At 41.4% G+C, this 26,260-nt stretch overlaps 1 protein-coding gene across 2 annotated transcripts in view; it reads left to right on the top strand.

Annotated features, from left to right (window-relative positions):
- Positions 1-2,901: 2,901 nt before the first annotated feature.
- Positions 2,902-26,260, top strand: part of creb3l1 (cAMP responsive element binding protein 3-like 1) — a 41,735-nt gene continuing 18,376 nt past the window's right edge. The window contains exons 1-3 of one of the 2 annotated variants that reach the window (XM_085266062.1): positions 2,902-3,508; positions 18,174-18,306; positions 21,207-21,293. In XM_085266062.1, the coding sequence (XP_085122188.1) occupies positions 3,398-3,508; positions 18,174-18,306; positions 21,207-21,293 (331 nt within the window). In that variant the 5' untranslated portion in view covers positions 2,902-3,397. The remainder of the gene's footprint in view (positions 3,509-18,173; positions 18,307-21,206; positions 21,294-26,260) is intronic. The other variant, XM_085266063.1, reaches the window with a different exon arrangement.

The raw sequence follows: 26,260 nt of genomic DNA, 5'->3' as shown, positions 1-26,260 counted from the left end.
AAGCAGGAAAAAAGGAAAACCAGAGTCAGGTGAAAGAAGCCTGGAGAGTAAGAGATCATTACATAACAAACTATTGTTTGAAATGGAACATAAAACAAACACAGAAATACCTGATGATAATCAGTGTGGTCCATTCTGAAGAGCACATGTCTCTTAACCTCCACCACACCCTTTGCAATGACCTCAATATGAACAATACATCACGTTTAAACACTGTCCTAAATCTGTGCTGATAATCCTCAGGGCCCCATGAAGTTCTGGTGAGTTATCATTTTCATGAAGGACAAATCCTCATTTGGGTTCAAAAACAATCCAAACAACACTGGAAATGTACTAAATTGCTGACCTGTTATATTCAGCTTTCGCTTTCTATCAATTATAAAGGCTGATGCGTATAAGGCAGTAGTCACTGCGTGGATAGGGGCCAAATCTGACTTGAGGTCTGGGGAGTGTACCCTCAAAAAACATTGTATTGTATTATAGTGCTCTGTTTGTTTGCAGTTTCAATGGCAGATTTTGTTTCAGATTGGTATGGGATTTTTGAATGCTGCAGTCTTAAATATGATCAATCTATCAAATTAATGGGCTGCATACCACAGGTCTTTAAACGTGTCAGTATTCCATTCCAGTGATCCATTACTTAGAAAAACATCACTTGACCCAGTTGTTTTAGGTAATTATAGGTCAATCTCCAAATTTCCTTTAATCTCAAAAAGTCTTAAGAGAGTCAGAAGAGGGATGGTTTATTTGAAGAGTTTCAGCTGGAATTCAGAGCACATCACAGTTCAGAAACAGCTTTAGTGAAGGTTACAAATGATCTTCTTATGTGGACTCATCTATGTGCTTGTCCTGCTTGACCTCAGCACAGCACTCAGTACTGTTGACCATAACAGTTTATTAAAGACATTAGAGCATGCTGTAGAAATTGAAGGTATTTAACAGACTTATGACACGCTACGGTTAATTATGGCGTTCCACAGGGTTCTGTGCCGGGACCAATTCTATTTACGCTATACATGCTTCCCTTAGGCAGTATCAATAGAAGGCATAGTATACATTTTCACTGCTATGCAGATGATACCCAGCTTTATCTAACCATTAAGCCAGATAACACACATCAATTAGTTAAACTGCAAGAATTTCTTAAAGACATAAAGACTTGTTAACCTCTAATTTTCTGCTTCTAAATTCAGATAAAACTGAGGTTATTGTACTCAGGCCTAAAAGTCTTAGAACCATGGTGTGTAACCCAATGCTTACTCTGGATGACATTACTTTGGCCCTCAGTAATACTGTGGGGAATCTTGGAGTCGTTTATGACCAGGATATGTCCTTCAATGCACATATTAAACAAACGTGTAGCACTGCTTTCTTGCATTTGGACAATACCTCTAAAATTAGAAACATCCTGTCACAGAGAGATGCTAAAAACTAGTTCATGCATTTATGGGCTACTGAAATTTATTATTATAAGGTTGTCCTAAAAACAACCATCACAATCCATACAATAGCTGTAGAGACATCACACACAAAAACACTTTCACTAACGTCGGTCGGCTTTATTGTTATGCCAATTTAAAAGGCGTTTTGAGATATTTTTAGGTGAATCTAAATCATGGATGACCAAGCAGTCCATAGGGCATTTAACCATAACAACTACTACTACTACTACTGGTACTAATCCTACAAAACAGATGACATGCTGGGTTCACTTAAAATCTAGCCAGATCGTGGGACAGGTCGGAGTTGCAGCACACACACATTGTGCACCTCTGAAACAATGAACAGGGTTTCTCTTGCCATGCTGTATTTCAATCTGTGTCTTAGAGGAGAAACAATCTGGGACAGAATGAGAGGGATGAAATGAGACAGGCGAGCCTGAGCAATCATGGTGGAGTGAAGAGAAATATCTGTTTCATTCCCACTTTGTGTGTGTGTACGTGTGTGTGTGTGTGTGTGTGTGTGTGTGTGTGTGTGTGTGTGTGTGTGTGTGTGTGTGTGTGTGTGTGTGTGTGTGTGTGAGTATCTTGAGGTGTCAAAACAGTCTTTATAGTCACTTGTCTTTTTCCCAGTTTCATCTCCACAAAAATACACATTCTGAAAGATAGGCCTGAATCTCTGCATGTATTTCATGCTCAAAGATGTCTGCAGGTGGATCATATACTGTGTGTGCTGTTTGTTTATTGATACTGAAGCTGCGTATATTCACAGAACTTTCATGGATCTTAAAATAAGTGCATAATAACTCAGTTAGATGTAAATTGGGTAATATTACAGATTCTATTTAGTGAAAAGGATTTCACTTACTCTAGCTGGCCCTCTGGATCAGCCTGTTCAGTCTCTTCCTGTCCCCAGCAGAGATGCTGCCACCCCAGCAGACCACACTGTAAAATATAGCTGAGGCCACCACAAAATCATAGAAGATCGTCAGGAGTGGGCCCTTCACTCCAAAAGACCTGGGTCTCCGCAGCAGGTACAGCTTGCTCTGCCCTTTTCTGTAGCAGGCATCTGAATTATGAGTCCAGTCCAATTTATTGTTCAGATAAACAGGTACCTGTAGCTGTCCACAGCCTCAGTGTCCATACCTTGAATGTTTAGTGGTTGCAGTGGAGGATGTTTGTGCCTGCGGAAGTCTACCACCAGCTCCTTGGTTTTACTAGTGTTGATCTGGAGGTAGTTCTGCTGGCACCAGTCCACAAAGTCATGGGTAAGTTCTCTGTACTCCTTGTCGTCCCCATCAGTGATGAGGCCGACTATTGCAGAGTCATCAGAGAACTATATATATATATATGTATATATATATATATATATATATATATATATATATGTGTGTGTGTGTACTTAATTACTGTGGTGTAGTATGTATGGCAACTGAGGAGGTCTTTATCAGTAGTAAAACTTTCACATTTTCTGCAGCCATCCAGTGGGCCAGATTGGAGTCTGTGTTGGGCCACTTCTGGACCCCAGACCTTATGTTTGACACCCCAGATCTAAAGCCCTAAATGGGTCGCGTAGTCTTCTTCTTTTCTTCCTTTTTGTTAATGAGCGAATAACAGACTACAACTTTGTTTTGTGGGCGCGTTCTTTTTTTTTTTTGGACGTCACGTGGGCGGGGCTTCTCTGAATATTCATCAGCGAGTGGCTGAGGCGGCGCACGCGAGGAGAGAGCTGGAAGAAGCGCCGACGTCTCAGCGACACGCAACTCGAGGAGGATGTGAAAATTTGACATTTGTCAGCGCTGAACAGTGAGAGAGAGAGAGAGAGCAGCAGCAGCTGGAGTCACACACAGGCGGCGCGAGGCCGTGTGAAAACAAACTGCCCGCTTTTTAATGGTCTGACTTAAAGACGCGCACAGCTGTCCATCCGTCCGGTGAGCTGCAGACAGACACAGGCAGTCATGATGGACTCTATCTTAGACAGTTTAACAGCGGAGAAACTCTATCCGTCCGGAGGGACCAACCTGTTGGACCTGGAGGAACTCAGCGACGGAGATTTTCTCACTAATGTGGTGAGGCTTTTTTTTTTTATTACATTTTTATCACCGCAAACTCTTAGTGCTCTTTCTCTTTCTATCTTTTTTTTTCTTGCCATCTACGTTAAAATCAAACGCACCTACACTGCCTGTTCCGCCCGGAGCCGGACCTCAGGAGGGCGGTGTAGCTGTTAGATCCTGACAGACATCCGGGGCTCGTAACCTGTGCTCATAACCCCATGTGTGTACGTGTGTAGGGGTGTGTGTGTGTGTGTGTTTAATTGTGTAAACTAATGTGTTTACGAGATCGGGAACACACACAGGCTGGGGTGTTACTGGTTAACTTGCGTGTGTGTGTGTTCAGCTGGCAGATGTTGCAGCATTCACCAGCACACCTGACTATTAATTTAGTTTGTGTGAGTGTGTCAGTGTACTAGCTCTTTCACTACAATCTCAAGTGTTTTTATTTCATTAAATCTGAATCATTTTATAAAGAAAAAAGAAAATAGTCTTTAATCCCTCCTTTATTGTAATCTACCTAATTATTGTATTTATCTCTTGATGGCTTCATCCGATTTCCAATCTGTCTTTTTATGCAACCTTGTGGAGTCATCAGTGATAACCCTAACCCCAATTCTGTGCTATCACTATATTTTTTACTTGTATTGTTATTTTATTTATTTAATTTTTTGGCAATCTTTCTGATTTAAAAAAAAAAAACCCAAACAAACATTTTTTGCTTCTCAGAAACATGGGGTTAGGATTGGGGCTGGTCATCATCACTCATGGCGACTTAAACCCCCGCACACCTGCGAGTCCAACGGCACCTGTTTCCCTCGGTGCTCTGAGCACATCCCCATCCTTGCAGAGACACCTCGTCTGTCACTATTACAAACAACAGGATGTGGCTGTGTAGAATCATGGTTGTTCATCAGTAGCACCAACAGTAGATTTCTTGATATAGCAAAAGTGCTGCAACAGCAAGCCAGGATTTGATAAAGAATCAAGGGTTCAAATTGCTCCATGAATAGTGAGTCATTGTTATGTGGAGATTGTCTGTTTAACGCTGGCAGCCGAGCTCGTGTTTCTGGTTCTGCACTTTTTTTTTTAGCCACACTGTTGAATGTAAACACAGTCAGAGTTAATAGTGATGAGAGGATCGATAAAAGCCTGTGAGCATGGCGGGACGCGTTCATCCTCGCCAAGTACAGTGAATGTGCGCCGTGCTCCAGAGAGTTCCTGCACCCTTCTCTTTAGGGACTTAATTGCTGCAAACCACAGAGGGCAGACTCTGTTAAGAGCAGCATCTTTTGTCTTTGTTTCCCTTCATTCGCTCACTCTTTTTCCACTTTGTGTCATCCCCACTTTTCTTTTTTTAAACGCCACAGGTTTTTTAGGCAGACCTCTATTCTAGTCGGTGAGTCAGCCGAGCAGTCTGCTCGTGGTTTAAAACCCCACAACACTGTTCTAAATAAAGTAGTCCACTCTGCTGTGAAGCCACTAGGCTGGGCTGCACCACAGAGGACATGGGAAAGGATGGCTGATTAACTGAAATTTCAGTCTCGCTCAAGTCTGCAGCATGAGCTGAGAGTTCTGCATGCCGTTGGTTCATTTTTCCTTTTATTTATTTATTTTTTTTCAGGTGTATATAACTCTATTACTTTTCTGTAATAAATGAGTTCTTATTTAAACCCACAGTAATGTGCTTTTTTTGTTGTTGTTGTTGTTTTTTTTTTTGCTTTCCTACTAACCATAGTAGGAAATTGCATATTTACTCCTTTTTGGCTCCATTTTAGTCTCAACCAACTTAGTTGCAGTTAACAAGTCTTTCATGTTACTTGTTGTCTTTTTATTCTCATTTAAAATAAAAATTACAATTCTTCTATGTTTATGTACAGAATTGTTTGAGATTGTGGTTTGTGCAGAGATGAGCAGAGAACTCTGTTTATATATATATATATATATATATATATATATATATATATATATATATATATATATATATATATATATATATATAAGTGGCATTTATTACCACAATGGACAAGTTTTTAATAATGTGTTAAAAGCTGGAAGGCTCACCGCTTGGATGCAGGGAGACCTCAGCTCTTTGGTTTTTAATAGGCTGTGCACTGTGGTCCAGTCCAGCAGGGGTTTAAACATTTTTTGTTCTGCTTTTTATTTACCTTTTTACAGTATATAGCTTTTCATAGCCAGTGGGTACAAGAAATAGGTGTGGGCAGCAAGACAAAACAAAAATCAATTGTCAGCTAATGGGACAATTTACTGCAAATTACTGCCCGTGAAATGAATTTGCCGGGCCTGACAAAGAGCAGAGTGCGACCAAATATGAGCACAGACGTGGAGTTTTATTGATTTATCATTTTGAACTCATATAATGCGATCGTGACGCAAGCAAATTCCTCAAATTTCCAAACATAAGGTGTTTGTACAAGAAACCCTCCTCAGCTCTTCGTCTGATGACTACTGAATAATAACAAGAAAGAAAAATTAAGACACACGTAAGCATTAAGCGCGAATCACTTTAAAAACACAAGAGGCACGGTTAAACGGGAGTGTCCTTCGGCTACTGTTAAACCTTTACAGATGCTTTGATCATGCGTAGAGAGTACCAAATTACCACCTGCCAGCAACTCATAAATGTTCTCCTTAATCCTAAAGGAAATGAGATTGGAGGCACAGCTAATTATTTTCTCAGAATGGATTAATGTGCCTTTTATTTTATTTCGTAGTCATATGACCCACAGCTACATAACGCAGGGGTAACGAAGTTGTAACTATGGCAACAACAATGCAGCCTGTTAACAACTTCAAGTATGAATAAAGAGAAGTAAAGCCATTGAAGTTTTTTTTTTTTTTTACTATGTCTGCTTAATAAAATAAAAATGATTGATTAATTTTTAAAATCTTTTGCTTATAAATTGTTCAAAAGGCAAGATGAAAAATTTCTAGTATACATCCTGGTTAATCCACTAACCCTAAACTCAAATGTATCCAGATTACTCTCACACATGACAACAGAAGAAACAAGTGCTCACTTTGACGATGCTGTTTAACTTTATCACTTAAAATATTACAAAACTAAAATGAGTAATGGATAAACTGACATAGAAATCACTATATACACTACATGTGTGTGTGTGTGTGTGTGTGTGTGTGTATATATATATATATATATATATATATATATATATATATATATATATATATATATATTATTAGTATGATATGCTGTTTTTTCAAGTTGAAAATCACACAAATTGAGCTCAAGCAGTAACACTGTTAAATATTTAGGCTGTAAAGCTTCTTTCTGCTCTAGTCTTTTCACCTTCCTCTCCATCCACACTCAATTCTTTTTTATTATTTATTTTATTTTATTCTATTCTACTCTCCATTCAGACCCTGTACTCCAGCTTTAAAAGGACACGCCCAACTTATTTGCGTACTGGCTGCCCATTGGCCGCTCAGCTGCCAGAAGGAATGTGTGCAGGCATGCAGCAAAGTGTGTGTGTTTGTGTGAGAAGAGAAGGAAAAATACTCTTCTGCTGTTTTATTGAGAACTATAGCTCATTTCATGTCTGTCTCACAGACACACACACACACACACACACACACACACACACACACACACACACACACACACACACACACACACAATAACCACAGCTCCCTTTTCTCTTGCTCACAAATGTAGTTCAAGTGAGGCCAAATCCAGCCAACCCACTGCAGCCACACATCACCACATGAAGCCAAATACAGTAGAGAACATTACCATTTTCTTATCTGCGGCAGCCAGCGTTACAGGATAATGACATGATGTTTCCAGGTCTCTCAAAAATGCAGTTTCATTTTACACACAAAAAAAAGGTCTAGGGCAGTCATTCAGTATTTTACTGAATTTTAAAACCTGTTTGAAAACTCTACCAGTGCAGTGCAGGATAATTTCACCTGTTTCGTGATAAAGATGGAAGAAATTCCTTTAATCTAGGAAATATCTCCTACAGACTGGAGCAACCAGGAATTTTTTGGTATTTCTTTTTTCTTTTTTTTTAAGCATGCAAAATAATCCCTGCTTTTATGTAAGGAAAAAAAAATCAAGGCTTAAATCAGAGAAAGCTAAACATAGACTAGACACATGAAACACACGTGCGGCTCATATAACTCATTTATAGGAAACACTTTAAACAAATGCATCAGGAAGAAATTTATTTCTTCACTTTGTCTGGATTTTTTTCTTATTTTTTTGAAGGCATAAGTCATGCGCATGAGAACCAGATTTATTTCACTGTGGGATTCATTATAATGGACCTTAGTCCTGCAGGGTTTTGGACCTAAAACTGTCCAGGTTACTGCCAGCAATTATGTGACCGTTTGAGCTAATGCTAACAACCGTTGCTGAGGCAGTGGCACAGAAGTGCATAATCAGAGAGGAGGTCTGCGTAATACAGGGAGTGCAGAATTATTAGGCAAGTTGTATTTTTGAGGAATAATTTTATTATTGAACAACAACCATGTTCTCAATGAATCCAAAAAACTCATTAATATCAAAGCTGAATGTTTGTGGAAGTAGTTTTTAGTTTGTTTTTAGTTTGAGCTATTTTAGGGGGATATCTGTGTGTGCAGGTGACTATTACTGTGCATAATTATTAGGCAACTTAACAAAAAACAAATATATACCCATTTCAATTATTTATTTTTACCAGTGAAACCAATATAACATCTCCACATTCACAAATATACATTTCTGACATTCAAAAACAAAACAAAAACAAATCAGCGACCAATATAGCCACCTTTCTTTGCAAGGACACTCAAAAGCCTGCCATCCATGGATTCTGTCAGTGTTTTGATCTGTTCACCATCAACATTGCGTGCAGCAGCAACCACAGCCTCCCAGACACTGTTCAGAGAGGTGTACTGTTTTCCCTCCTTGTAAATCTCACATTTGATGATGGACCACAGGTTCTCAATGGGGTTCAGATCAGGTGAACAAGGAGGCCATGTCATTAGTTTTTCTTCTTTTATACCCTTTCTTGCCAGCCACGCTGTGGAGTACTTGGACGCGTGTGATGGAGCATTGTCCTGCATGAAAATCATGTTTTTCTTGAAGGATGCAGACTTCTTCCTGTACCACTGCTTGAAGAAGGTGTCTTCCAGAAACTGGCAGTAGGACTGGGAGTTGAGCTTGACTCCATCCTCAACCCGAAAAGGCCCCACAAGCTCATCTTTGACGATACCAGCCCAAACCAGTACTCCACCTCCACCTTGCTGGCGTCTGAGTCGGACTGGAGCTCTCTGCCCTTTACCAATCCAGCCACAGGCCCATCCATCTGGCCCATCAAGACTCACTCTCATTTCATCAGTCCATAAAACCTTAGAAAAACCAGTCTTGAGATATTTCTTGGCCCAGTCTTGACGTTTCAGCTTGTGTGTCTTGTTCAGTGGTGGTCGTCTTTCAGCCTTTCTTACCTTGGCCATGTCTCTGAGTATTGCACACCTTGTGCTTTTGGGCACTCCAGTGATCTTGCAGCTCTGAAATATGGCCAAACTGGTGGCAAGTGGCATCTTGGCAGCTGCACGCTTGACTTTTCCCAGTTCATGGGCAGTTATTTTGCGCCTTGGTTTTTCCACACGCTTCTTGCGACCCTGTTGACTATTTTGAATGAAACGCTTGATTGTTCGATGATCACGCTTCAGAAGCTTTGCAATTTTGAGACTGCTGCATCCCTCTGCAAGATATCTCACTATTTTTGACTTTTCTGAGCCTGTCAAGTCCTTCTTTTGACCCATTTTGCCAAAGGAAAGGACGTTGCCTAATAATTATGCACACCTGATATAGGGTGTTGATGTCATTAGACCACACCCCTTCTCATTACAGAGATGCACATCACCTAATATGCTTAATTGGTAGTAGGCTTTTGAGCCTATACAGCTTGGAGTAAGACAACATGCATGAAGAGGATGATGTGGACAAAATACTCATTTGCCTAATAATTCTGCACTCCCTGTATCCCTGCAGAATGCAGCAGGTTTGATACATTTAATAGTAGTTGTATTACTTCATGATTAGCTAAAGCATGGATTAATGAAGTCTGGAAGCTTTGATTACAAGTAGTCATTATGTTTTACCTATTAATTTACTTATGATACACAAGAAATACTTTCTTGCATAGGCCATTATAAACATTATTCATCAAATCCAAGTGCCAATTTTATATGTGTGTATGTATGAATTGATTGATTTGTTTATGGCTTGAGGACCCGAAGACAATTTTCCATTGATGTGGATAATAAAGTTATTCTATTCTATTCAAACCTCGAGACTTAAAAGTCGAGCCATCACAGATGGCCACTTGAGGTTGGTACAGGATGTGACTTTCCATAGACTTCCTTTTTAAAATGTCCAAATTTAGAGCAGAAATAAACATGTTTACAGTAAAAAATAAGATTTTTCTCTCTCTTGCTGAATTCCCCCTTCAGGACAACTGAATGGAAGTGAATTTCAATATAACATCCATCTATCTATCCATTCCATTCTGCCACTCATCTGGGTCTGGGTCGTGGGGGTTGCAGTCTAGGTAGAGACTCCCAGCCTTCCCTCTCCCCAGCCACCTTTTCCACCTTATCTGGGAGACACTAAGTTGTTCCCAGGAAAGCTAAGAGATATAATCCCCCCAGCGTGTTGTAGGTTTGCCCCGGGACCTCCTCCCAGTAAGACATGCCCCAACCACCTCGTCCAGGAAATGTCCATGTGAAATACCCAGACCACCTCAACTGGCTCCCTTCAATGTGGAGAAGCATCGACTTTCTCTCAATTGACCAAGTTCCTTACACTATCTCAGTCTTCATAAAAGTGTGGTCCGGCTCTCTCTGGTGGTATGTGGGAAATCTCCAATTTTTTTTAAGATGAAATAATATACCATTGTGAAGGTATGCAAAGACGACACGAGAGTTCCCGAGGCTCTTCTGGGAGCCGGAGTCAACTCCCTGAGCATGAGTTCTCTATGAAGAGTAGCCTTTCCTTATCCCCAGCGGTCACGGCCGCTACAGAGCGCTGGCGGACTAGTTTCCCTCGGCCTTAAAACTGCAAAGGCACGCTGGTGCCACCATCCCAGCCACCATCGATGAGTCGTTGAGAATCGGTGGGGGCGCGGGAGATGCCATCGGTGAGTCAGGAACTATTGCTTGGATGCCGAACCTCCTAGTAGCCAGGAGAATGCGATCCGCTTCTTCTGCAAGTGAGTGGTAATCCTTCACAGCCAGCAGCGGGGAGTTGGCGAGGCCAGCTCGCACCGGCAACTGTCGGAGGAAGACGTGTGAAGAGGAATCTGCCGTCATCCGTTCCTAGCAAGGACGGTGTGCTCTCCATAAGCTTGAGTGCGGTACCATCATCCAGGCACGAGAGAGGGATTCTCGGGCAGCTCTGCATTTGAGAGGGAGTAGCACAACAGCAGCAGCGCCTTGAGAGCGGTGTATTTCCTTTGGGTGGGGGGATCCTGGAGGAGGGTCATCACACAGCAGGTGGACAGCGGATCCAGCGAGGCCACCACATGATGATATTTCGTGTCGACGGCTGAATTATCAGCGCCGGAGAAGCGCCCGATAAGACATCGTGAACGCTTCCTGGCCATCCGGTGAAACTGCTGGGAAGACAACATTGGAGAAACGTTAACATTTTATTTGTACTGCATAATCTGCAGATTCTGACAGAAATCTGCAACTATCCTTTCATCAGGCCATCACTTAAAGACCGGATATCCCACCTGCTGTGAATGTTTTAATGCCGTACAGTTGTTATTATTATCACTTGAACCACTCCAGTGTGAGCTCACCACCTCTATATGACTTGTGCATTTAACTTAATGAGTAGCGTGGCCCACTTGATTGACAGGTGGCTGCAGTTGTGAGCTGTAGCTTCGCTAATTTGAATCAATGAACAGGACTACAGACTGTGGTGCTGGTGAATTTGAATGCAATTATCTAGTAAATTAAAGGGCTTAAGCTTTCAAAACATTCCTTTTATAAAGTAAGTAAATCTCCTTTGTCAACATTAATAGCAGGTATCAGTCTCTGTGTCTCTTGCACCTTGCTAAACAAGTTTACTAAAGTTAGCAGAAACGTAGCGCTCCACCATTTCATCTAAATTTCATGGTGACAGCCAGTATGCTTGATGGGAGGCCTCAACACAGTAGTCCACAAACCGCTGGGGGACGTCACAGCGGCTACATCCAACTTTTATATGAAGCCTGTGATCAAATCCAAATGATTGTCAGTGACAGTTTACAAGGCTACATGACTTCATAAAGATATTTTTCTTTCAGTGTATTTTCCTTTGGCCTTTTACATGTTGTTCTGAAGATTTTTACGATACTTTCCACTGCTGTATTCCCTCCATAATGACATACAGTTTTTGGCCTCAGTGATCCAAGTCTGTGCTTTCAGTCCTCGTAAAGATATAGGAGGTGGTTCTTCTTGCCTGTGAACTCTACTACCGCTGACTAGTGGCTAGGCAGTTTAGTCCATTTTTTTTCTGCCATCTTCACCTGAACCAGCGAGGTAGCTGAATGAAAGAGAGAAGAGAGAGATGTGTTAAGACTCCACACGGTTAATTACAGGCATAGCAGAGCTGCTCTCTACATTTATAATTACCCCATACCTCTGTCTTTCCCAGTTCTCTTTGTGTGGTTTATCTCTCAGCTTTGTCCCCTCTAATGACACATCAGCCCTGAAATGAGCTATAAAACTTGTCAACTGCTTTTTAACACTGTTTTCTTCTCTAAAGTGGATCTTTTCCCAGCAGAGAGGGGAAGCGTTTCAGGTAATAACAGGTTCAGACTTCGGCTCCTCCATTCACGGATGCAGATTTTTGAGGATCGAGTATCGAACCCGAAGACACTCTGTGTTTATTAAGCTCCCCAATAATAAAAGTATTCTTCTAGTGTGGCTGCGCTACACAGGGTGTTCTCGGTACAGATGATAAAACAGTTCATTGCGATAATAAATTAATTGCAAAGAAGGCAGTTCTAGGAATGGGAAATGTTGCCGGTGCGTTTGCCATTTGAATGTCAGGTAGTGCAGGTGTGATGCAGATTAGCATCGGTGCATTTAGCTCAGAGAAATTGTCAACTGAATATTGACCTTTAGTCTGAAAACGGATTGGTGGGGCACAAAAACATTGCTTTATCTGCGTGCATAAATTTACTTGTGGCCCACAAGTTAACTCTGTAGCTGCCACAACAACAGCTTGGCTTTCTCCATAGAGTCTTATTTGTGTCAGCAGCTCTTCACCTGGTGGTGTGAGGGATGGTTGATTGTAAAGGAGGTTGTTGCTGCTGCTGCTGTGTTGAGATGCAGGGACTTTTGGCAGCATCTGATTATTTCAGTTATTACATTTGGCTCAGTATTGTGGTGTATACATCTACACTCTACACAAACTGGAAAAACATTTATTAACATAAAATGAAAGATTTCTTAAGTTGTCATCGCCACACCCCTCTTGCAGCATATTCCATTGCACGTGAAATTCACCCTCCAGGTTTTTTTTACCTTTAAGGTTTACCTGGAAGGATGAAACTTAGCCGAGTCTTGAAACTGCAGATTTCCCATTGTTTTTCTAGTGAAAGGAGTCTGCACATGTCCAGCCACAAGAGGAAAAAGGCTTATCAGCCAGAATACTTGAATGTGCAGGATGCAGGGGGGGAAAAAAGTCAGCGTGGCCGCGCATACATCAACCCAATGCCAGGTGATGGATAAGCAAAAGATTAACCTCACACAGGATTGTGCTTGTATTGGGTGAGAGCTGCATCGAAGGCTCCAGGTGTGTTGGAGGTAAGCAAGTGGAAAACAAACCAACCTCCCAAAAATAGAGTCGCTCTTCCAGCTGAATGCAAAACTGAAGCCAAATGTAGACAAATATGAAGTAAAACCCAACACAGTATAGCAGAATAAAGAGAAAACCACATATTGGCTGCACTGTTGAGCTAATGCAGCTACTAGAACTAATTTTAGATGCATAATGCTTCAATTATGGACCTTTCTCTGCTTTTTCTCTGTCCCTCTCTCTACATCACTCCCATTATGACCGCAATTAGGAAACTTTTCTCGATTTGTTTTTGAATAGGGTGGTTTTAAATGTGACCTATATTCCCTAATGGAGCAGTATTATAGGGGCAGTGTCGAGGTTACTTAAACGGATATTTTGATGGCATTTAGTGCAACAGGGCTTCTCTTGTCACGATGCATATGCTATTCCTGTATGTGTGTATGAATGGGCGAGTATGCACATGTGAAAGAGGATCACTGAGTGTATGCTAGACTGATACTAAGATATGAGCTAATATCTGGTCATTTTGGATTACTGTATACATGAGTTATATTCAAAAGGGAAAATGATGAGATGACTGCACCTTCTGCATTGTATTTCACCACTGAGTTAGGTTCACACTAGAGGGTGTTTTGGACCATCCATGTCAAAAGAGCAACCTCCAGGCCCTGCTAAACACAGTCCTTTACCGCAGGAGGTCTGCAGTGAAAGACTTTGCACCTCGGGAAAACTGCACAAAAGCCACAGGGAGGACGACGGGTGGCCAAGACCCCGCAGGTTCACTGCTACAGAAACCTTGACTTTACTTCTTGTTCATAGATGTTTTTGACCTGAGGCTTGGCTTATGCTGTCTTGGCTTCAACTGCACTAAGCAGCGACTGCGTTTTTATTGGAATTTGCATGACTATAAACAGAAGGAGTTTGCTGAGTTTATAATAGGCAGCACAGTCATGTAGTGGTTAGCACTGTCTCCCTGTAGCTAGAAGGTTCTGGGTTCATGTCTGCCTTTCTGGCAACCTGTCCAGGGTTTACCCAGTCGTTTGCCTTAGGATAGGGCAAACCCAGAGGTGGATAGGTAGTAAAGGAAGTGAAAGTATGGATGAATTCAAAACACAAGATTAAAAGAGAGCGACATTGAGAATGTGAATATGGAACAGAAAGCTTTTTATTTGATGGAGCCACCGTCCTGGACAAACTGCGCTGTTGTTTGCACGCTGATTTGGAACCAACTAAACTTTTCATATCATAGCGTGAGCTATATATCATTCGGGTTCTTGCGTATGTACACACTTCTTTTTTGCCTGGAGGTTCAGTGAGCCTTGAGGTTCAGGTACAAAAATTGATCTGGTTCATGGACTTCCTTTTATCTTTTTTTTTTTTACTCCAGCGGACCATGACTCACACATGCGTAGGTGGGTTTAAAAGATGCATGTGTTGATATAGGACAGAAATACATATAATTACAGTTTCCGTTGTGTGCAGGACTATTTCCTGGCTTACTGTCAAGGCCACCCGGAGCACCTCAGTGTAGCAGAGATCTTTAAAATTTTCATTTGCACCTGTACATCTGCTGCATGTCTGCTGAACCTCCAAATCCCGAACCTTCCTCCCTACTTCCAAACCTAACTGTCCCCCTGTGAAAAAAGTAACTTCCCTCATTGTTAAATCATGAATTAACAGTTATTAACCACATTTTTCTTAGAAACTTGAGTTTAATGTCACCAGTCACACTCCGTCCTGATTGCTGCCAGTCCTCTTGAGTCACGAAATCATTTAAATACAACATGTCTGATAAAGTGAAATAGGCTTGATCTAAAGAAACAGATAAGAAACAAAGTTATTGACATCTATCATTCTGAAAAGGCTTATAAAGTAATTTCTATGGCTTTGGGACTCCAGTGAACCACAGTGACAGCCATTATCCACAAATGGAGAATACCTGGATCAGTGGTGAACCTTCCCAGGAGATGACTGCTTAACAAAATGACTTCAAGAGTGCATCGACGACTCATCCAGAAGCTCACAAAAGAACCCAGAACAAGATCTAAGGAACTGCAGGTCTCACTTGCATCAGTTAAGGTCAAAGTTCATGATTCATCTTGAAAAAAATCCTGATCGTCTGAGAGACTATTCTGATGATTCAAAAGTTGGACTTTTTGAAAGGTTTGAGTCCCGTAACGTCTGCATAAAACTAACACAGCATTTCATAAAAGGAACACCATAACAACAGTTAAACATGGTGGTGGTAGTGTGATCGTCTGCAGCTGCTTTGCTGCTTCCGGATGACTTGCTGTAATTGATGCAACCACGAATTCTGCGCTTTACCAGAAAATCCTGAAGGAGGATGTCCGTTCATCAGTACATACCCCGAAGTTCAAATACACTTGGTCAAAAGAGCTTGCAAAGAAAAGCGTCTGGACTTCTTTAAGTTGCTTGAAGACGTTTCACCTCTCATCCGAGAAGCTTCTTCAGTTCTAAGGTCAAATGGTGGAGAGTCCCAGATATAAACCTAGTGGGAGTGACCCCCCACAGAGGGACAAAAGGACCCCCTGATGATCCTCTAATCGCCTGAGCCAAGGTGTGAAACTGGGTGTGGGTCCCAATCAGCCAGAGTTTCGGGTGTGTTCATTGTGAAACCTGGCCCCACCTTATCATGCAAATTCCTGAGGTCAGATGGCCCAGGATGTGAGTGGGCGTTAAGGCGTCTGGGAAGGGATCTCAAAACTGGATTATAGATGGCAGAGAGTTGGTGTCGTAAACCCCCGCCTCTGTTCAAAGATGGTCGCTCACAGTGGACATAGATGACTTCTTTCACTCCTCTTTCAAACCATCTGTCCTCTCTGTCCAAAATGTGAACATTGGCATCCTCGAAAGAGTGTCCTTTATCCTTAACCCTTGTGTGGTGTTCGTATTTTTGTTACTCAGCCAGTGTTCATGGGTCTGGTGGACCCGCTAGAGTTTTGGCTTTCCAAATTAACACTATCAAACAATTTTATGTTAAATTACTCAACAGATGTTTACTTCATCCCAATTACAAGACATATGAACAGCAAACATGGTTAATTTTTTCCCTTTACCTTTGTTAGATCACATTTATGAATTAATGTGCTTCTCGTTTTTCTTTTATATAAAATGTTATAAATAAATCAGTTATAATCAAGTGGAGTGAGTGGAAAGACACAACACATTTACACGTGAAAAAATAATTAATTGTTTAATTTTTCTTTTGAAAAAAACTGAACACGGGTCTCACAGACCCGAACACCATACAAGGGTTAAGATGCAGATGGACTGCTGAGTCTTGTCCTGTGGAGGTGGCTCTTCTGTGTTGTGCCATGCGCTTGTGAAGTGGCTGTTTGGTCTCTCCAATGTAGAGGTCTGAGCATTCCTCGCTGCACTGTACAGCATACAGTTGTATGCTGTACAGTGCTGTACAGTGCAGTGCTGTACAGTGCAGCGTGGAATGCTCAGAACTGAAGAAGCTTCTCGGATGAGAGGTGAAACGTCTTCAAGCAACTTAAAGAAGTCCAGACGCTTTTCTTTGCAAGCTCCTTTGACTACGATGACCTGGATGACTGAGAACCTTCACAGACATTCAAATACACTTCCACCCCCACTTTCAAATGCAGTCATGGTTATTAAGCGAGCTCTGCAGAGTTTTTTTTTTTTAATGTTTTTTGATGGATACATTCAGCAACATTTGAATAAAGCCAATTAATAAAAGTCAGATATACTTTTGAAGAGGTTAAATCTGTTAAAAGTAAATTGCTCATGTGAGCTCTATCTGATAGTATTAATTCACAGGGGGAAAAAAATTCCCCCATAATAGACAGACACGGGAATCTAATCATAACAGGAACGCTTAGAAAGTAATGTTTACCTATCAAATTTAAAATGTGCTCTAAAACTTAGTGTTTATGTCAGCTCCATTGGTAGCCCTCAGTCGGTTTCTTACAGTTCTTACAAGCCCTTTCCCTCCGTGCATATGATCCATTGTTAGTATTTGAAATATTGAGGTAAGCCTTGTATTTATTGTCCCAATCATGTCTTTATTGTTGCTCCTGCACTGATTTTATCTGTTGTGACACTTCTGGCAGTTCTGGGAGCCTCGCTTAAGCTAATTTCCAGGAATAAAACATGTAAATCAACTTTTGTGTTTCTTGCTAATTAAATCAAGTTATTTCTGTCACTGTGTCTGAAGAGCCTCCAAGCAGTGTGTTGATGGGTTTCCAACCAACCCATGTGTATGTGCGCATAGGCTTTGGTTCAGCTTTTCCCATGTTTTCTGAAGACCAGGGTGACTCATATCGTGTGTGTGTGTGTGTGCGTATTTATGTGTGCATAAACCAGTGAAATCAGAGCACCGTGCTGTCCCTTGCTTCCAGAACACCGTCTCTCTCTGCTCAGTGACTCATTCATCCAGACTAGAGGATTAATCTGTCAATGCTGTTTCCCATTGACTGACTCTTCGTGTCATCAACACAGCCTATGTTGTCTTGTTTCTGACACTGAGAGATAAGTCTGTCGTAGAACTGAAACTATAGGTCCATTATTTGATGAGTCGATTTGCAGAAAATGAAGTAATTTTCCAGCTATTTTCTTGTCCCAGCTTATCTAAGGTTGCCACTTTTGTCTTTTTTATATCACTGAAAGCTGGATGTTTTCAGATTTGCACTGTTGGTTGGAGAAAGAAAAGCATTTGAGCGCCATACCTTGAGCCCATCTTCCCTTGTCTTTATCCTTGTGCTTTTCATTGAACGTTGAATTGCATGAGGTTCATTGTACCAGAGTGGTTTTATAAAGTAATGTCAGCTAAATACTCCTTTGTCTGTGTCTGTTTCTGTATATGTTTTCCAGCCTTTCTCGGGTGACCAGATGGACGACTTCAGCAGTGAATTATTTAACAGTTTCTTCGACGACCATGTATTAGAGCGACCCCTACTGGCAGAAAGACCTTCATTTTTACACATTGACATGGACAGCAGCCCAGGTGAGCTCCTCTTGTTTTATTATGAGAGATAATCCAAATCCACCTGTCACACCCACCCACACACAGCTCCTTATGGCTGGGCTTTTTTTGCTCCGTATCATCCCTTTTAGTTGTTTAGTTCTCACTTGTTTTCCGTAATCACCAGTAATTCCAGGAGCACTGATTGATCCTTGGATCGAATACACATGGGTACAGCACCAGGTTGGACTTACGTATGCTGGTATGATGACAATAGCTATTGAACTGTAAGCTAAGGCCAGTTGCTGCAATTCATTTGCTGTGTGTTTCCATTCTTTGTACTCTTCTTTGGCGCAGTAATAACAGATGTCTGGAGCCGCGACTCAAGAGAGCACCGCAGTTCTTTTTTTGTTGGTCTTTGTTCATTGAGGGCAGCCCAGAACTGTACATTTACCTCTTTTTCACCAATGAAGCACCAATCCTGGTGCCTACTCTAGAACCAGTTTCATGCATTTTCACCAAATGACTGGCGCCAGGGCCAGAATTGCTGGGCACAAGTTAGAAAGTTGGAACCAGTCACATCTGTGGTTATGGGAAAAGCCACTGTAAGAAGTTCACCGTTCAAACCTGTCTAAAGGTCAGAACTAGCTCAACTGTGGCAACCATATCATTGCTTTAGCCAACCTTTGGGGAGAAAAGTCCCCAGTCTCATTACTTGGGTTGAATCAAAAGCCTTCTCTGACATCAGCGCTGGCTCCTTCTGTGCCCAAGAGTTCAAATTTCATGATATGAGAGCCAGCTTTTGTTGCCAAAGTCTGACTTCCAGAACTCCTGCCTGTGGAACGGAACAGATTAAACTCACTTGTTACTGGATCTTGTTTATCAGCTCAAAGTTATTGCAAAATAGGCGCTCACAGCCTGTGGAAGCTGTCATCAGCTCATCACTTGAGACAAATGAGTGTCACTGTTAGTCGTTGCCATAGTCACAAAGTCATTAGAATGATTAGAAGAAAGGACAAAAAGCAGGATGTTGTGTTATTATCATGTCTCAAGAACGCCTGAGTCACTTTTACATTAAAGTCTTAACAGCACTCTCACTATGTATGGACATATGTATATGTACTACATGTGGATATGTACATAGCATCATGAATGTATACATTTATCCAGAAAATAGTACTTTTAGTACTCTGGAAAAGTTTATTCTAATGAGTTTGGTAGTCACTATTTGGCATGACCACCTTTATTCTGAACTCTTTTAGTCAGCTTTCCTTTAATTTCTTTAAGTAGTCTTCAGGAATAGTTCTCAAGGCTTGTTGAAGGACATTCAAACCTCTTCTTTGAACGTTGGCTGCCTTTTCCCTCTGTCCTCTGTCAAGATGTTCCCACACAGTTTCAGTAATGTTGAGGCCTGAGCTCTGGGGAGGTCAATCCATGACTGGTACTGTATGCTTTTACTGCATTGATAGTGTGTTTTGCATCATTGTCATACTGAACAATGAAGCTGTTCCTGATTAGTTGCTTTTCAGATGGTATTGCATTTTGAATCACAATCTGATGGTGCATTTCTGTGGTCATAATTGCATCAGTTTCGGCAGGAACTCCAGCACCACTGGTTGAAATTCAGCCCCAAACCATGATAGGGCCTCCACCGTGTTTTACAGATGACTGTAGACACTCACTGTTGTACCTCTCTCATAACCTCTTCCACATATCCTGACAATGATTCTAACCACATTTGAATTCATCACTCCATCAGACCTGTTGCCACTGATTTTCAGTCCAGTTCTTGTGTAATTTGGCATATGTCAGCCTTTTCTCCTCATTTCTCTTTCTTAAGAATGACTTCCTTGTTATCCTTCCACTGAGACAATTTGTAATGAGCCTTCGCTGAACAATAGCTGATCACCTAAAAGTTCAGTATCATCTCTCAGGTCCTGTGTCAGGTCTTTGCTGGATTTTTCCTGTTTCCTACGGACATGAGTTGCAGATACTGTTCATCCAAAGTGATTTTTTTTAGGTCTGCTTCTTCTTCTTTTGTTCTCAATTATTTCCTCAAGATTTTAAGGATACACTCAACTTCATGTTGAGATATGGCAAATTTTCAGCTAATACCTCTTTGGGAATCAGCTTGTTGGTGCAACAATACTTTTTTAATCCTGTGTTATTGTTGACATTCTTCATAGATTTAACTATGAAGAAATGGGAACAAATGATGTGTTTTTGTGACAGTCTCCTAGCAACAAAGTGCCTAAAGATACAATTTAAAATGGGTTCTTTGCTACATTTTTTTTTATTTGTAGGATCAACACTGGTTCATCCTTTGAGTTGTTACATGGCTTAATAAACAAAACATTCCTGTGACAATAGTCATGACTGGACTGATAATAGGTCAAAAGGGAGCCAAAGGGAAATTGTTGAAAGACCTTGGAGAACTATCGCTCCTTGGAAGCAAACTATAAAGAAATGATAGGTAGCTCGAGACTTATGCACAGCACTGGGAGTAATTGTGAGAGTCTTAAATCTTGGACATCATGAAGTTCCCAGCAGATTTTTCTGTCTAATTAAAGAAAATCATGAATATTGAGGGGCAGCATTCATGAGGAACCCGTGCTCTCATGATCATCATCGATTAAGGCCTTAATGACAAGATATGTCTTAATAGCTATCACTGATGCAGCCAAGAGACCGGAAGAGCACTGCAGTGACACCGCTCATTCATGAGGTGTCGGGCACTGAACTGGCTTTGTGGCTTCCTTCTGTAATCGTGCTGTCATGTTATAACTCTGTATTTACATGACAGAGAGTGTGACTGAAATCTTTTTAAAAATTGGAACTGAAAACAATTGACTCAGAAGATGAGAAAGCTCTCAAATATGCACACACAGAGCTTGCACTGCTACATTTTCCATCCTTGTGAGACGGCCTTGTTAATCTCACAGATATTCAAGCAGAGCACAGCTACTCCTTGAGTGAAGACTCAGCCCCCCAGAGCCCAGCCCTGTCAGTCAAAATGGACCAAGACTCTGGTAAGTTTGATCTTTTCATTATTTCTTAGCCTTGGCTTCTTTTTAAACCGCTCAGAGCCAAGCAAAGCTCTCCTGCTGATGTTTAGTCTGGCTCTTTATCACGCTGGCTGTCCCCTGGTTATCTGGTTGGCTCAGGTTTCTGCCTGATATAACACATAGCAGGCAGCCTGACCCTCTCTGCTGCCTGTCAACTGTCGTGCACTTCGATTGGCTCAATCCTGTCATATATAATCAATGGCTTAACGATCCACTTGCACTTTGTGTGCAAGTTGAGGAGAAATGTTGCATATTCTGAGTCCTGCTTTCTTCACCTTCCTCTGTCTATTCCTGACTCATCTTCCTCATTATCCCTACCCTCCCTGTCTGCGTCTCTACCTGTCTCGCTCTCGCGCCGTCTGTCTGGGTGCTGTCTGTTCTCCGTTTGTCCCGGGGATCCTGCTGTATGAACCCAGTATGAGCAGCTTTCCTCCAGCTAAGCCCTGCCCACCTAACACACACAGACACACACACACACAGACACACGCACACACACACACAGACGCACACAACACTATGACAAGCGTATGGTTTTAAATCTGCAGCTTTAGCCGGAGCCAGCGGAAACTCTCTCTCTCTCTCTTCTGTCAGGTTATCTCTCTCGTTCTCTCTCCTTTTCTCTGTCTCTCTGATGCCTGTTTATCTTCTTTTGCTTCTCTGTCTCCTGTAATCCAATAAAATCCACTTCATTCGTATAAATATCAAATTATCTGCATTGCCAAAATGCCACAATTTCTTGAAAAAAAAAAGCACAATCCTTGATGGACAGATAATACTTTGCTCCTGAGAGAGAGAAAGAGAGAGGGACAAAGGATGAAGTCATATCAGGCTGAATAAATCAGTTTACAGTGACAGTCACTCCGGTCGGTCCAAACTTCAAACAAAATATGAATATCTGCACAGTGATTCAAACCCAAACAGGAAAATGGAAAAGAAATACAGCATTAAATATTTGATATTGCACAATTAAAAAAATTGCTTAGTTGTGATTTCATGGTACTTTGTGGATATTCTTTTCTTTATTTCTTCACTGTGCAGTTGGAGCACTATCAGTTCACATATGGTGCACACACACACACATTGACAAACCCACGTTGTATGCATTTGTTATTGGACATGTGCATGCATGCATTTTACAACCCGCATCTGCTGCATGGTGCCTTAATATTTCACTCTAGAGGCAGCGTTCGAAAGTTTTAAAGGGAAATGGTACAATATCGCTTAACCAACTGTGCCCTAACATGCCTTTTCCGCTTGTACACTGGCACAAAAATAAGACGCTGCAAGACTATGTTAATGTTGCTTTGCTTTTCTTTTAGGACGACAACATCTTGTCTTCTTCTCTGCTTTTGCATGAATGTTAAAAAGTTCTCCAAAGCGTCTCTGGCAAGCAAATGGCAAACCCAGCAATGTGTTATAAATAATCATAAAACGGATTTAGTCCCTGTTTTCCAGCATTTCCTTTTAACCTTAACGTGGTTATACTGGAGAGGATGACCAAAAGGGGTTTTACTGTGTGCAGCGGCGGTGAAAGAAAACTGTCTTGCATGCAGCTGGTTGTACATGTTGTCTCAGCGGTTTAAGAAGCTTTTAAGAAGTTTTTTTTTAGCATTAGCTACTATATTAGGCTCTGTTTTATGCACAGTGCTGTGCCTGTTGAATAAAGAGCTGCATGTCAGATTAGGCCACTTGTTGAATGCTCAATTTTCACTTCTAGATTTGACACTTTTCACAATGACAGATAAGTTGTGGCACTCCTGGACTATTAGCTGTCATATTGGCATGTAGCAGTGTTTTGACAAGACTGCTGCATCTGAGAAGTTCTGCGGTATCGCTGCATGAATGACTTTTCAGGGTTGGACTTCTGCGCACAGTTCCATTGCTGTGTGTTATTGCTTATGCAGTTTGGAGAAGGGGACTTTGATAATAATAATAAAAAAAATGCACATGTGGTCACAGCACATGTCTTGTGAGATTCCAGGCCATTTAGCGTGCATGCTAAAATGTTTCTGAGACGGCAAGTCTTGGTCATAAATCCTAGTATCTCAGTTCCCAGAATCAAACTCTAATCCTTGCAGCCTTGCCAAAGATGCGCACATCCTTGCAGGCCTTTCCAGCTTCAAACGAGAGCACGGCAGTAGAGCAGCTGCTTGTTTGTCACGATGAGTCAGGTTAATTAAGCACCAAGAGGTGTTAGACGTTTTTGACCTTTCAGAAAGCACGTCAGTTCTGAATGAAGGGATTTGTGGATCTTAGTGTGCTTTGTTGGACAAGAAGGTCCTGTCCAATTAGAATTACAATGATGGGTAAAACAGTGGATGCAAGGATCATGTAGCACTCACAGACAAGATCAGACTTATTTGACACCCACTGCTGGGCTGTTTATACGAGAAGCGTTCTGATAAACACCCAGAAAAAGTTGCCCCTATTGCCCCAGCAAGTATCACCCATGTTGCATTGCTTGAATTGCACAGTGGTTGATAAAAGTGAGATCAGATATTAGCCTGATGAACTGCATCCAGGCCACTTTTGTCTTAAAGTACCCATCACATACAGTGAACACAGCACACAATAGATGGAAGGTCATTACGGTTTATATGGAAATCAAGAAATCAGTTAGTGCTTACTTAGCCTCAGTCTACAACAGCAATGTATCACTGTAACAATAAAAGATTATGATGTCCTCCTATTTGGGCGGTTCCCAACAAATCAAGTCAGTTCAATCCTATTTTATTTATATAGCACCAAATTGCAACAGCAGTCACCTCAAACTCATTTTACATCACGGCCCACTTTGATTTTAGGTGAGGCACACTGGGGAAACTGCCCTCTCTATTAGTGTAAAGAAGTTTAACTTCAATTTAATCTCCCAGTTATCTCAATGTAAGAAACAGAAGTGCGATTTCACCAGCACATTTTTAGTTTTTGTGATAAAGAAATGTTGCTGTAGTAAACAAAAGAAATCTGTCAGCACGACTGTTTGGGCTTAAACTGTAAGAAATAAATGTGTAAAATTACAGCCAAAGTTTTGGCAGCTGACTGCCCAGACTGTTAATTCACAAAAATGTCCTGTTTTATTTATTTATTTATTGCACTGTGAACACAGTGTAAAAATTCAAAATTTATGTAGCCCACGGTGAAAAAAAATCATTTTTTCTGTCATTTAATTGTTTATCTGAATGGCTGTGGTGGACAGAGAGGCAGAGATTAATAATAACTAATGATTAACTTATAAACACAGAGAGAGTTAAAAGAGGTGAGTGAAGAAGAACCACTCAATGCATCATGGGAGGTCTCCAGCAGCTTAGGGCTATTGGAACATCAATAAGGGAGGATTCAGGGTCACCTGATCCAGCCCTAACTACAAGCTTTGTCAAAAAGGAAAGTTTTAAGCCTAATCTTAAAAGTAGAGACGGTGTCTGTCTCCTGAATCTAAACTGGGAGTTGGTTCCATAGAAGAGGGGCCTGAAAGTTGAAGGCTCTGCTGCTTAAAATCAGTAGTGATCAAATGTGGTTTGGTGGTTTCTGGAGGTCTTCAAGGGTCACTTGGCTGCCTTGCTTTGTTGTTACTGCAGGACTCACACTGCTTCCAGCAGAACACAACAGCGTACAGATTGTCTGTGGTCATTTTAAACTTTCTTTCTTCCTCTCAGCGTGTGGTCTTTGTTGTTGTTGTTGTGCCTCTTATTCGATTAAAGAGAAGCTGCGTGTTTTACTGCAGCTCCTTTTTGCGCTGATCCATTGAATGTTTTAATGCTACTGCTGCCCCGCTGAGATCAAACACAGCAACCACCTCGCCTCCATTAACCCCCCGTGGTGACTGCCAGGAGCCATTTGGTCATTAACGCCGGATTTCTTACCTGAGCTTACAGCAATTTACCCACACAGGAAGACCTTTAAAGCTTTCTTTCTTTTTTTTAATTAACAACATTCAACGAAATTCCAAAACGTGGAGAGTGAAACAATTGGTTTTACTTGTCCTAAACCTTACATTTACATTTAGACAAGTGTGTCACTGTGATATCAGTGGAAATATCACAGTGGCCTCTCCGTGTTCAGGACCATTTTCTTATGCATTGGCTAACAGCTAAGAGCTTCTGGTATTCATTAAAAAAAACAGTGTTAGAGGACTTAACGAGGGCAGGAGGCTTAACGAGACTCAGGCGAGCAGCAGGACTGGCCTCATTAAGGAGAGGACTCTTTCTGATAGGCAGGATGTGTGGCATAGGTAAATGTCGGATCCACCCCCAAAACTGGATTCCTGTCTTCCTCCTGATGCCTTTTGTGCGCTCGTTGATTTCCTAAAACATTTCAGGCTCACGTTGCTAATCAGCAACATTAGCGGCGAATGATATTTTTCACAGGTAGCTGAGCCGTAATGAGTGTGAGATCATGCAGGAGTCGGGGCAGCATGGAAAAAAATACTGAAGTGGGACTAATGAGCTGTTTGGGGTGGGGTCCTCGCACTGCCAGTGGAGGTTTTTATCCAGCTACATTATCATTATCATCACTTCTATGGCAGTTACGCTTGCTAAAGAGACGTCTATTACAGTGATGCCGTGGCGTGGAAAAATGCGATTAACTGATTAGGCATTTGCTTTTTGCTTCACTGCAGTCAGATAAAAACCAAAAAATGTTTGGATTTCCTGCTTTTAACTGTTTTTTTCTGACTTTTGAGGAGTTGGGGGCCTGTTGATGGGACAAAACAAGATATTTTGAGATGTCACCTCAACCTTCAGGAAGTAATAACAGGGATGTTTTTCATCAATTCGCAGACCTAAGGACCTTTTTTGTGTAGAATAATTGAATAAATTAGGAATAAAAGCGCAGCGATTGTTAGCTGCAGCCTTGGACTTAAGCTCTTCCAGCTCAAGGGGGAAGTGCTGCGGTTGGACTTATTAAGCCCAATTTTCTACGCTCATGTACTACCT

This window comes from Mchenga conophoros, linkage group LG23, assembly GCF_057382185.1.
Source record: "Mchenga conophoros isolate Kocher_MC1m ecotype Shallow Benthic linkage group LG23, M_conophoros_male_GT1.1, whole genome shotgun sequence".
In the NCBI taxonomy this organism is placed as follows: domain Eukaryota; kingdom Metazoa; phylum Chordata; class Actinopteri; order Cichliformes; family Cichlidae; genus Mchenga; species Mchenga conophoros.
The sequence above is the reverse complement of the archived record's forward strand: the minus strand, read 5'-3'. Positions and strand labels throughout refer to the sequence as shown.